Source organism: Lucilia sericata, unplaced genomic scaffold (assembly GCF_015586225.1).
Source record: "Lucilia sericata isolate MDLA Ls3-8-SP2 unplaced genomic scaffold, ASM1558622v1 Contig001876F_arrow, whole genome shotgun sequence".
Taxonomy (NCBI): domain Eukaryota; kingdom Metazoa; phylum Arthropoda; class Insecta; order Diptera; family Calliphoridae; genus Lucilia; species Lucilia sericata.
In genome coordinates this window covers 29169-40103 of record NW_023995765.1, presented here as the reverse complement: position 1 = coordinate 40103, position 10935 = coordinate 29169, and the positions used below count along the sequence as shown (strand labels likewise).

Below are 10935 nucleotides of genomic sequence, written 5' to 3'. Positions count from 1 at the left end.
AAATTTTAATTAATTTTTACGTAAAAATCTCCACTGCTGTTTCTTCATAAATAAATTGTTCCTTCCCATCGATTACACCTATACTATGGGGGAAGTTTCAAATACAAAATTTATTAAAAATGCAAGTTTTACCTTTATAGCTGTAATATACAAAGCTGTTCCCATGTGCTATTAACATTTTGAATTTTTTAATGTTGAATTTACAATTTTAATTTACAAAATCGACTTATCGGTAAAAAAGTAGATTCTAGCTTTTTTCGACAAAAAGTAAATTATTTAAATATCAATGTATAAACCCATCCCTGGTTTTTTAAATTAACAACTGCAGCCAACTTCATTGTATTTTGTTTTCTTTTTACAACTGTGTGTATATATACACATATAGAAAATATCAAATTTATTTTAATATAAATTTCAATTAACAATTAATTAAAAATGTCCAGCGATTCTAACCAGGAAAATGATCAACAAAACAATGAAGCTGGCAACAAGGAACAGACCGGCAATGATAAAAAACCTTTGTCATTTAAAGACTGGAAAAGTTTAAAGGAAAGCCAGAATAAACCTCAAGAAAAAACACAAAATTCTAAAAATAAAAATGCTAATAAAACTAATAACAATAATATAAGCAAAGATAATAGAAATGGTGATCGAAATGACTTTAATGGTAACGTAAGGAATTTCAATGGTCAGGGAGGCGGTAATTTCTTTAATGGTGATCAACGTCTGCCCGGTTTTATGCCACCAAATAATTTTTTTGGCATGAATAATTTCAACAACAGTCGTATGAATAACAATTTTAATGCTAATTTTGGCATGGGTGGAAATAATAACAATAACTGTTTCGGAGCCTCCAATAATGGTTTTAATAATACTAATGGCTTCGGTTTTAATAACTATAATAGTTCCAACTTTAACAACAACAATAATAACAACTTTAATAGTCCCAACGCTTTTGGCGTTAATAATAAGTTACCTAATGGTCCTAATAGATTAAATGGGCCCAACATTGATTTACCAGACAATTTTTTCGCCTCTGATGGCATTTATCGTCAAAAGGATATGATGCAAAAGCCTTTGCCTCCCAGTCATAATCCCTTTAAAAACGATCAGAAAGCCAATGAATTATTAAAAGAATTCGATCGTAGTCGTTATACCAGAGAAGAGAAAAAGAAGAAAAAATCCAAGAAATCTGCTGGAGATAACAAAAAATCCGACAAAAACAATGGGCAAGGATCTAACGTAGTTATAAATAACGAACCTAAAGTATATATACCCAATCCCAAGGCGAGACAAGATGGCAAGCCTTTTATACCTAAACCAAAAATACCCGAGGAAAATCTGGAAATCAGTAAAGAAGAGAAAAAACAACAATGGAAAGAATATAGAGAGGCTATGAAACCGTTTAAGAATCGAGAATTTTACAATGCTAAGCGTGTGGTACAGCGTCTGGGTAAGATACCAGTTAGTGAGTTGGAAGAAAGACAATTATTACGTTTAGCCAATGCTCGAGAGATTATGGCCAATCATAAACAACATTTAACTGAGAAATACGGCAATTATGTTAAAGCTGATGATAGTTCTAATGAAATGGGTGAACTGTATGTACTGAAGAAAAATCCTCCCAGGGATATGGGATACTTTAAGCCAACTTTGCAAAATACAGGCAATTTTGGTGAACACGAAGAGGGTAGAAAAATTTTGGGAGGTTATGGTGGTTTTAAGGGTTTCGTATCGGGTGGTATGCTAGAGCGTCCGACGACTACATTTGGTATGGATTGAATATTATATGAAAGTAATTATTAAATCAACTTGCAAGAGGATGTGGGTAGTCATAAAGTACAATGTCATAGTGTGTATGGATACAAAATGCTAAATGAGAAATTTGCTAATGATTTTAAAGACCTTAAAAGCTGCCTGAACTATATTAGTTTTACGAATTCCTTTGTAATTAGTCATGATATAAAGAACTATGAAACAACAGTATCCTACAAAGCTAATGCTGGCATTTCGATATAAGGTAAATTAGGATACTTCGCGTTGGTGGCGAAGACTAGTCTGTAGGTTATCAAATAGTTCAACGATAATATCAAAAATTTCTTAAATTCTGCGGTAGTTTTTCCTAGACGGATGACAATGGACTTCATGATACTCCAATAAATTTTAATCGTATTTAAAAACAATATTTTTCATTAGAACCAATAAAATGTATAATTTAAGAGAACAAATTTTTGAATATCTTTAATTTTAATCTTTAACATTTTTACAAAAATTTAACAAAAACTCTAATGTTTCTTAGCAGCCTGTTCTTGGACCGGCGCTTCTCCCAACAGTTCACGACGTTTCTGTTTGCCCCTCAAAATGGCTGCCTTAAAAAGGTCACAATATAGTTCCACGGCTGACGGTGAATCATCATTACCAGGTACTGGGTAGGTTATTAAATTTGGATTACAATTGGAATCTACTATGCCCACCGTGGGTATGGCCATTTTGGCGGCATCTCTCACCGCCATATGTTGATTCAAAACATTATTTTGTGTGTTGAGGAAAATGCACAAATCCGGCAAACGTGTTACAGCACCAAATTGCACATTAGCATTTGTGAATATACCACCACGCCAGAATCTTGTATGCGAAAACTCACCCGCCTCCATGGCCTTTTTCTCAACCAAATGGGCATTTAAGGCATTACGATTGAAGAAGCAAATAATACCATCTCTAAAGGCAATGTGAGCAGTGATATTCAAGGCATCACGCAAATGAGCTGCTGTTTTATCCAAATCGAAAATTAAATGACCCAAACGACTACCATAGATATAGGGACGCATGCGATCGTCTAAGGAACCCTCCTTGTGGCCATAATGTACACGGGCATTGAACAGATCGCGTACTGTGAATAAATTGTGCACCTGGAAGTAGTCGGGATGTTTCAAAATACGTTGTTCAATCGCCGCAATATCTTCAATTTCAGGTTGTGTTGTTTCGCTGGCTACAGCGGCGGCTGCCGTTGATTGTGCACGTAATTGGTGTAACACTGGTAATCTACAAACTTTTTAAGGATATTAGCTGTGTAACTATGATTGAATTCTAGTTTAATTAATAATTTACCATTTCTTAGAGTTTGTGTTAACATTTTCGTAAATTTTTATTTCACTTTTTACACAATTTTCTCGCCAGTCGAAGGAATTATTCAATTGACATTTTAAATGTTGCCACATGTATTTACAAAATGAGTGTAAAGTAGGCAAAAAGTTTGTTAACAAAAACATACTAAGAACGTGTTTAGTAATAAGAAGACATAACGGTAAATGGAACGAATGAAAAAATTCCATTATGGTTGTTGTTGTAACCACAAATTATAGTTGCAATATAGCCGATAATTCTTTTCTGTATAAAAATGTTCAATTAATGCAGCTGTCGCTAAGTTTACAATTTTTGGCCTAGTACGACTCCGGTCGTTCCGGAGCGAAGATCAAATATTCTGTTATGGTAAAATTGTCGGCTTATATTACCGTAATTTTAAAACACTTACAAAGTTCATTAGGGTTTTATAAATAGACTTTCTAACAATCGAGTTTTTAACGGAAAATTACGACAATTTTTCTGCAAAATATTCGAAGTCGACTATTTTCTTAAAAAAAAAATTCAATAAATTCAATGTAAAATTGAAATAAGACCAAAAACGTCAATTAAAGCCGAAACTTTCAAAATTGTCATATCGATAGGTAAATGTTTTAAAAAGTACAGCTTTAAATAGGGTTCTATAAATCGACTTTCGAATAATCGAACAATCGACTTTTTGTCGAAAAAAGTCGAAAAGTCGAAGTCGACTATTTTGTTCCAAAAAAGTCGATAACTCGACTATCGTCTATGAAAAAAGTCGACTTTGTAAATAAAAGTCGAAAAAAGTCGAAAAAAGTTGAAAAGTCGAATAAAGGCGATAAGTCGATAAGTCGAAAAAAGTCGAAAAGTCGAAAAAAGTCGAAAAGTCGGAAAAATTCGAAAAGTCGGAAAAAGTCGAAAAAAGTCGAAAATTTTAAAAAAGTGGAAAAGAGGTCAAAAACTCTAAAATAGTCGGAAAAACTCGAAAAAAGTAAAAAAATAGTCGAAAATAGTCGAAGAAAAATCCAAATAAATCGAAAATAGTCAAAAAGTCGTAAAAAATCAAAAAGTCGAAATGTCGGAAAAAGTCGAAAAGTCGGAAAAAGTCGGAAAAAGTCGAAAAAAGTCGAATAGTCGAAAAAAGTCGAAAAGTCGGAAAAAGTCGAAAAGTCGGAAAAAGTCGAAAAGTCGGAAAAAGTCGAAAAGTCGGAAAAAGTCGAAAAGTCGACCATTTATAAAATACTAAAAGTCGAAAAGTCTAAAAGTCGACTTTTAAATAAATGAAAAAGGTCAAAAAGTCGAAAAATCGACTTTTCATAAAATGGAAAAAGTCGAAAGGTCGAAAAGTCGACTTTTAACTAAATGCAAAAGTCGAAAAGTTGACTTTTCGTTTCAACTATAGAACCCTAGCGTTAAAACACATTTAAGCGATTTTACTTCATTTCACATTCCTGTGGCATCATTAAATATGACAACTCTGTTATATTACGAACAGCTGAGTAATGACAAGGCTACCATATAGTTTACAGATTTTTTGACACAATTTCTAATAAATTACAAACAAAAAAGATTTTCATTTTTATTTTTGTGCCGTTTAGGGAAAATTTTCTTAAATTATTGCACTAAAACAAAGGAAATTTGAAATAAACAAATTATGATTAGATTAGTTTAAAAAAGTAGATAAATTTATGAAAAAACTTTGGCAAAGAGAAAAATTGAAAAAATATTATGGCCAGCAGCAGCAATCATTTTGAGACACCCACAATTGCATCGAATTCATCATCGAATGCGGAGTTTTATGATGCAGAAAGTAATGATGATAGTGATACATGTTGTGTTTTCAAGAGCTTAGCGGAAATAGAAGTGAGGCGGATAACTAAAGAAGGAAACTTAACAGAAGAATTTTGCTGTGCTAAATGTGGACGAAGTGTACAGGAACTTATAGACAGGGAAAAGTTAAAAACAGAAGGTAAGTGGTAACACTAAAGTTAAATAATTACATGTATTTTAATTGAATTTTAATTTTGCAGAACTAAAAACAAATGCTTTAGATAAAATGCAAACACTAGCTGAAATCGAACCTATGGTAAAACAAGAACAACATACAAATAACACCATCAATGATTCACGAGCTTTAGAATCGATTTCTGAAAGTGATTCCTTCACCACACCGGAGCTTTCAAAAGACTCGATTTTAGAGGTGTCACCGGAACAAAACAAAAGCAATGCTACAAATAACGCTTTAACAAACACAAATTCCTTGAATAGTGCCGATAGTGCTCTATTACAAGATCCCATATGGCGTGGCCATAAAAAACATATTTTCATATTGAGTGAGGCTGGCAAACCCATTTACTCTCTACATGGTTGCGAAGATAAATTGGCAATACTATTTGGCATAATACAGGCTTTAGTGAGTTTTGTGGAAAATACTCAAGATGTTTTAACGTCTATACATGCCCGTGGCATACAGTTTGTGTTTATGATTAAAAGCCATTTAATATTTGTTGCCGCCTCAAGGACAAACATGAGTGTTACACAATTGCAAATGCAATTAAAGTGAGTATAGATTTTTGATTGATTTTGTATGGTATTTCAGAAGGAAAAACTTATTTTAATCTAGGTAAACTTAGGCATAATCTAAATTCAGCTTCAATTATATATGTACATACGTATTCAGCCAACAAAAAAAAATCTTTAAAAAAATTACACAAATATTCCTTTAATACAAGGAATTTACTGAGCTATTTTGCAATTCAGCTAATGAATTTTGTAAATATGTATTATGAAAACATAATTCAGCTGAGATAAAAAGCAATTCAGCTAAACGTTTTTGTATAAAATTGTAAAACAACATGAAGTTTAATGTATTTATTTCTTTAGAATGGTATTCAGCTAATAATTTCATAATTTAGCAAAAAAAAAACTTCTTGAAAATATATATAAATATTCTTTTAGTTTAAGAAAACATAATTCAGCTAAGGTATTTGGCAATTCAGCAAAGAAGTTTTCTTTATTAAATAAATATTAAAAAGTTGTATGTTATGAAAACATAATTCAGCTGGTATAAAAAGCTATTCAGCTAAACGTTTTTATATAAAAGTGGTAAAACAACAAGAAATTTAATATAATTATTCCTTTAGAATATTATTCAGCTAATCATTTCATAATTCAGCAAATTAAATTTCTTAAAAAATATATCACATATATTTTTAGTTTAAGAAAACATAAGTCAGCTAAGGTATTTTGCAATTCAGCAAAGAAGTTTTCTTTATTAAATAAATATTAAAAAGTGTATGTTATGAAAACATAATTCAGCTGGTATAAAAAGCTATTCAGCTAAACGTTTTTGTATAAATGTGGTAAAACAACAAGAAATTTAATATAATTATTCCTTTAGAATATTATTCAGCTAATCATTTCATTATTCAGCAAACTAAATTTCTTAAAAAATATATCTACATATATTTTTAGTATAAGAAAACATAAGTCAGCTAAGGTATTTTGCAATTAAGCATGGAAGTGTTCTTTGTTAAATAAATATTAAAAAGTTTAAGTTATGAAAACATAATTCAGCTGGGGTAAAAAGCTATTCAGCTAAACGTTTTTGTATAAAAGTGGTAAAACAACATAAAGCTTAATGTAATTAATTCTCTAGAATGGTATTCAGCTAATGATTTCTTAATTCAGCAAACTAAATTTCTCCTAAATGATTTTGTATACATCTGGTAAAACAACAAGAAGTTTAATATGTATAGACATTGCTTTAAAATGGTATTCAGCTAATAATTTAATAATTCAGCAAACTATATTTCTTGAAAATATAACTAAAGTTTAAAAAAACATAATTCAGCAAAGGTATTTTTGCAATCCAGCTAAAACATTGCGCTGAACTTTTTTAAAACAAAAATCGCTTATTTCTCATTTCCTATTTTTCAGCGATGTTCACAATCAAATTCTATCTACCCTAACTTTCACCCAATTAACGAAAATTTTCCAACATCGTAAAAATTTCGATCTACGCCGCCTGCTAGAGGGTAGCGAGCGTTTAATAAACAATCTGTTGTTGAACGACAGTAGCAATAAAAAAGTAACAAATAATGTTTTTACATTTCTAACCAATTCGATAAGATGCTTACCCATGCAGTCGTCGACCCGTTCCAGTATAGTGAGTGCGATAAAGGATAATTGTAGTAAAATTAAGAATTTAGTATTTGCCATATTAATAGCAAAGAATCGTTTAATATGTTTGGTGCGCATGAAAAAGTATTCAATACATCAATCGGATTTAAGGTGAGTTTAGCTAAAATCTCTATACAAAATGTTTGGCAACAAATAATATTCCTCCTTTGCTTTTAGATTAATTTTCAATTTAATCGATAGTACGGAATCATTTAAAACCTCTGAAAATTGGACACCCATTTGTTTGCCAAAATTCGATATGAATGGTTATTTGCATGCTCATGTTTCGTATCTAGAAGATGAATGTCCGGCCTGTTTACTATTGCTTACCGTCGATCGTGATGATTTCTTTACGCTGTCGAGTGCTAAAAAATCCATTACAGAAAAAATGAAACGTTCTCAATGTTTGGAGAATATCAATGAATCAGTGCAGCATATAACAAATCCAAAATATCAATTAAATGCTCAAAATATTGGCATACCGGAATTAAGACATTTCATTTATAAACCCAAATCAACTGCTCAAGTTCTCTGTTCAGAATTAATACCGCCCTATATATCGCTGCCAGAATTTGAACGTTTAGAGGGTATTTACTGTGATCTAATGGAAAGAGTTCATCATTCAGCGAGACCGTTGAAATTAATATTCGAAGCAAAAAGTAGTGAAGTTATATTGGCCTGGTCCACTGCTACCTATGAGCTTTATGCCGTTTTCGAACCCTTGACAAAGAAAAGTACTGTCATTAAAAATGTTGATAAATTAATCAAATGGATTGATAAGGAATATGATACTTATTTTATACGTACTCATCCAACATTTTGATTATGGTCTGTCTTTGGATGATTGCTGTTCATACAACAACAAGTATTCGTTTAAATTTGAAATATAGTGATTATAAAAACAACCACAACAAAAAAAGCAATTCAACAATTTTAAGTATTCTTCAAAGTTTCCAGTTAAAAATACATTTAAATCTGCTCAGCCAATAAAATCAAATTTGCTGCTGTGGCCCTTGTGCTATGGAATTGTGTACATTTAAAGAAACCAACAAAGTGAGTGTCGTCCCTGCGTGTTTGTATGCAAAAATTGTGTATTTTAAATAAAATGTATATAATTATTAAACTGTTATAATTTCTTACTTATTGTTAATAGATTTCAAGAAATCAAAAACAAAAAGAATTATTCAAGAAACCACAAGTTTAAAATTTGAGAGTTTTTAATAGCAAAAGAACGAGCATGTTTGCGGATAAAACAGGTAATTGTTTCAAAACTAAACTAATTGTAGATAGATTTTGTCTCATAAAATTTTTAGGAATTTCTAATCGCTTAATAGTTGGTTAAATTAGTGTCTTGATATAATAACTGATAAAGAATTGTTGTTGTTGTAACAGTTCGACTGTGGCCGATAGTTCTTTCCTGGGGAAAAAACTTTCGGTTGATACAGCTGTCGCTGGGTTGAGTATGACTCGGGTCGTTCCGGAGCGAAGATCCAATTGTCGTGGGAACGCTGATAAAGAGTAATACATTTTGCCAAGAGCCGAATACTGTTCGGATCGAGTTAATTCTGTCTTACGAACCCATAAATTGGAAACAATTGGTTCTTTGCAATGACCTAGTGTGTTGTAATAGATATTGAAAAAGATTAAAAAAATCTTAATGAAATCCTAATATTATTCCAGTCGAGCTTATTCTCTAGTGTCTCTTCAAATGAAACGTTTAAGAGTTAACCTTTCGAACACAATTTTAGGGAACCGACAGGTGAAGATATCTCGAAGAAGTGAGACGATATGTCAGACATAATAATGGATTAAAAAATTTTCTGTCTGTGTAATGATCACCGACTTGTCTGGAGACCAAAACGTCTGGAATATTAAGTGTATCTGACTTATATGGGGAATATTCTAGCTAACCATACAGTATTTTTAATCACCGTAGGAGAATATATATCATTAACATAAGACAACTAAGGTAGTGGGCACCGTGGCATATTATGCGCCATGGAGACCCAACAAAAAACGGATCTCTAGGGCACAGTTAAGGAATTCGAAGAGGATGCTACAGAAAATTATATTGAGTCAATTCCAGGAAAATATCTGAAACAAATAGAAGCACATCACTCGAGGAGCTGTCGAAGATAAGCTATACCTTAATCTTAAGCCAGAATCCTGCGAGTAAAGGAAACAAAGCTTGATTTTGCGAAGGTCTAGCGGAACATTACAGCAAATACCCAATAAGAAAACGAACTCGTATATATTGTTGAAGACAATGACCTAGTTTCAAGTCAGAATCCTGGAAGCTAGATATTATGGAGATAGAGCAAAGATCTTTAGTATTCGTTGCTACATGAAGTATTATGGGTATAACTATGCAAATTTGGACGTCCGGAGAATTGTAGAGCATGCAGAGAATGCAGTGAAAATCACGAACACTCTCTTTGTCATTAATTCGTCGAAATTAGCTCTAAATGTCTTGGGAGTGATGTCATTCCAAATATAATATTCCTTACAAATATAGATTGGAAAATTTTACGGAACTACATCTGAATTTTGAAAATCGTACGATGACACCTTCATAGAAGGCTTTATAAGGTTTTTTCCCACCATAATTGCTCATGTAAAGTATGGCTTAGGTGTATTTCTTTGGATTTGATCACTTAATCAAACGCAACCTTATCTATATCAAAACTCCATGCTCATAGACTTGTTAAATGGATTTTGTGTCTAAGAAGAAAATTGATCAGCGCCTACTTTGATTAAGTTCTTCTATGGAATTTCCAGTATTAACTCTATCTGAAGTACAAAATATCTGGTATATATCCTGAATTTGAACACACAAGTATTTTTCGTGCAGAAGAGCAACAGAGAAAATATTGGTTAACAATAAAAAACACTAAATGGCTCTTTGACATGACTGTTAAGCCTATATTGTTGTACGACAGAAAGCTACTCACAGCAAAACATTTGAAAGAATCTTTCACATGAGTACTAATCATTATCATTACATGTGTCTTATTTATACTTATCTACATCTAATGTTCGTTTTGTCATAATGAACTGGTTTCCCTTTAATCGAATGGGTAAAGCTGCCCTAAAAGCAGCGAAACATTCCTCAGTAGGTTTGCTCTGGATTACTGTTCATCAACAGATTTCTGGTAATATCTGATAATTTTGTTATTCTCACGACAATTGGATATTCGCTCCGAACCCGAGTCTTACACGGACAAAGACATCTGTATCTGTATTTCTCCAGCTGCAAACAATTAAATCGGGATAGTCTAGTCTATAGTCTAGTCTATAGTCTAGTCTATAGTCTAGTCTATAGTCTAGTCTATAGTCTAGTCTATAGTCTAGTCTATAGTCTAGTCTATAGTCTAGTCTATAGTCTAGTCTATAGTCTAGTCTATAGTCTAGTCTATAGTCTAGTCTATAGTCTAGTCTATAGTCTAGTCTATAGTCTAGTCTATAGTCTAGTCTATAGTCTAGTCTATAGTCTAGTCTATAGTCTAGTCTATAGTCTAGTCTATAGTCTAGTCTATAGTCTAGTCTATAGTCTAGTCTATAGTCTAGTCTATAGTCTAGTCTATAGTCTAGTCTATAGTCTAGTCTATAGTCTAGTCTATAGTCTAGTCTATAGTCTAGTCTATAGTATAG

The 10935-nt window shown here is 32.0% G+C and overlaps 3 protein-coding genes across 3 annotated transcripts; 2 read left to right on the top strand and 1 right to left on the bottom strand.

The window, feature by feature from the left end:
- Positions 1 to 341: 341 nt before the first annotated feature.
- Positions 342 to 2228, top strand: LOC119612935 (probable cyclin-dependent serine/threonine-protein kinase DDB_G0292550). Its single transcript, XM_037968828.1, has one exon. The coding sequence runs from the start codon at positions 436 to 438 to the stop codon at positions 1780 to 1782; it is 1347 nt and encodes a 448-aa protein (XP_037824756.1). The 5' UTR covers positions 342 to 435; the 3' UTR covers positions 1783 to 2228.
- Positions 2215 to 3246, bottom strand: LOC119612936 (28S ribosomal protein S2, mitochondrial). The gene is made up of 2 exons (XM_037968829.1): positions 3109 to 3246; positions 2215 to 3049 (listed from the first exon to the last, which is right to left on the bottom strand). Exons 1-2 carry the CDS (start codon positions 3131 to 3133, stop codon positions 2286 to 2288), a joined length of 789 nt encoding a protein of 262 aa, XP_037824757.1. The 5' UTR covers positions 3134 to 3246; the 3' UTR covers positions 2215 to 2285.
- A 1388-nt stretch (positions 3247 to 4634) lies between these two features.
- Positions 4635 to 8407, top strand: LOC119612937 (protein SAND). Its single transcript, XM_037968830.1, has 4 exons — positions 4635 to 5071; positions 5133 to 5661; positions 7042 to 7395; positions 7462 to 8407. The coding sequence occupies exons 1-4, from the start codon at positions 4831 to 4833 to the stop codon at positions 8105 to 8107; spliced, it is 1770 nt and encodes a 589-aa protein (XP_037824758.1). The 5' UTR covers positions 4635 to 4830; the 3' UTR covers positions 8108 to 8407.
- The last annotated feature ends 2528 nt before the right edge of the window (positions 8408 to 10935 follow it).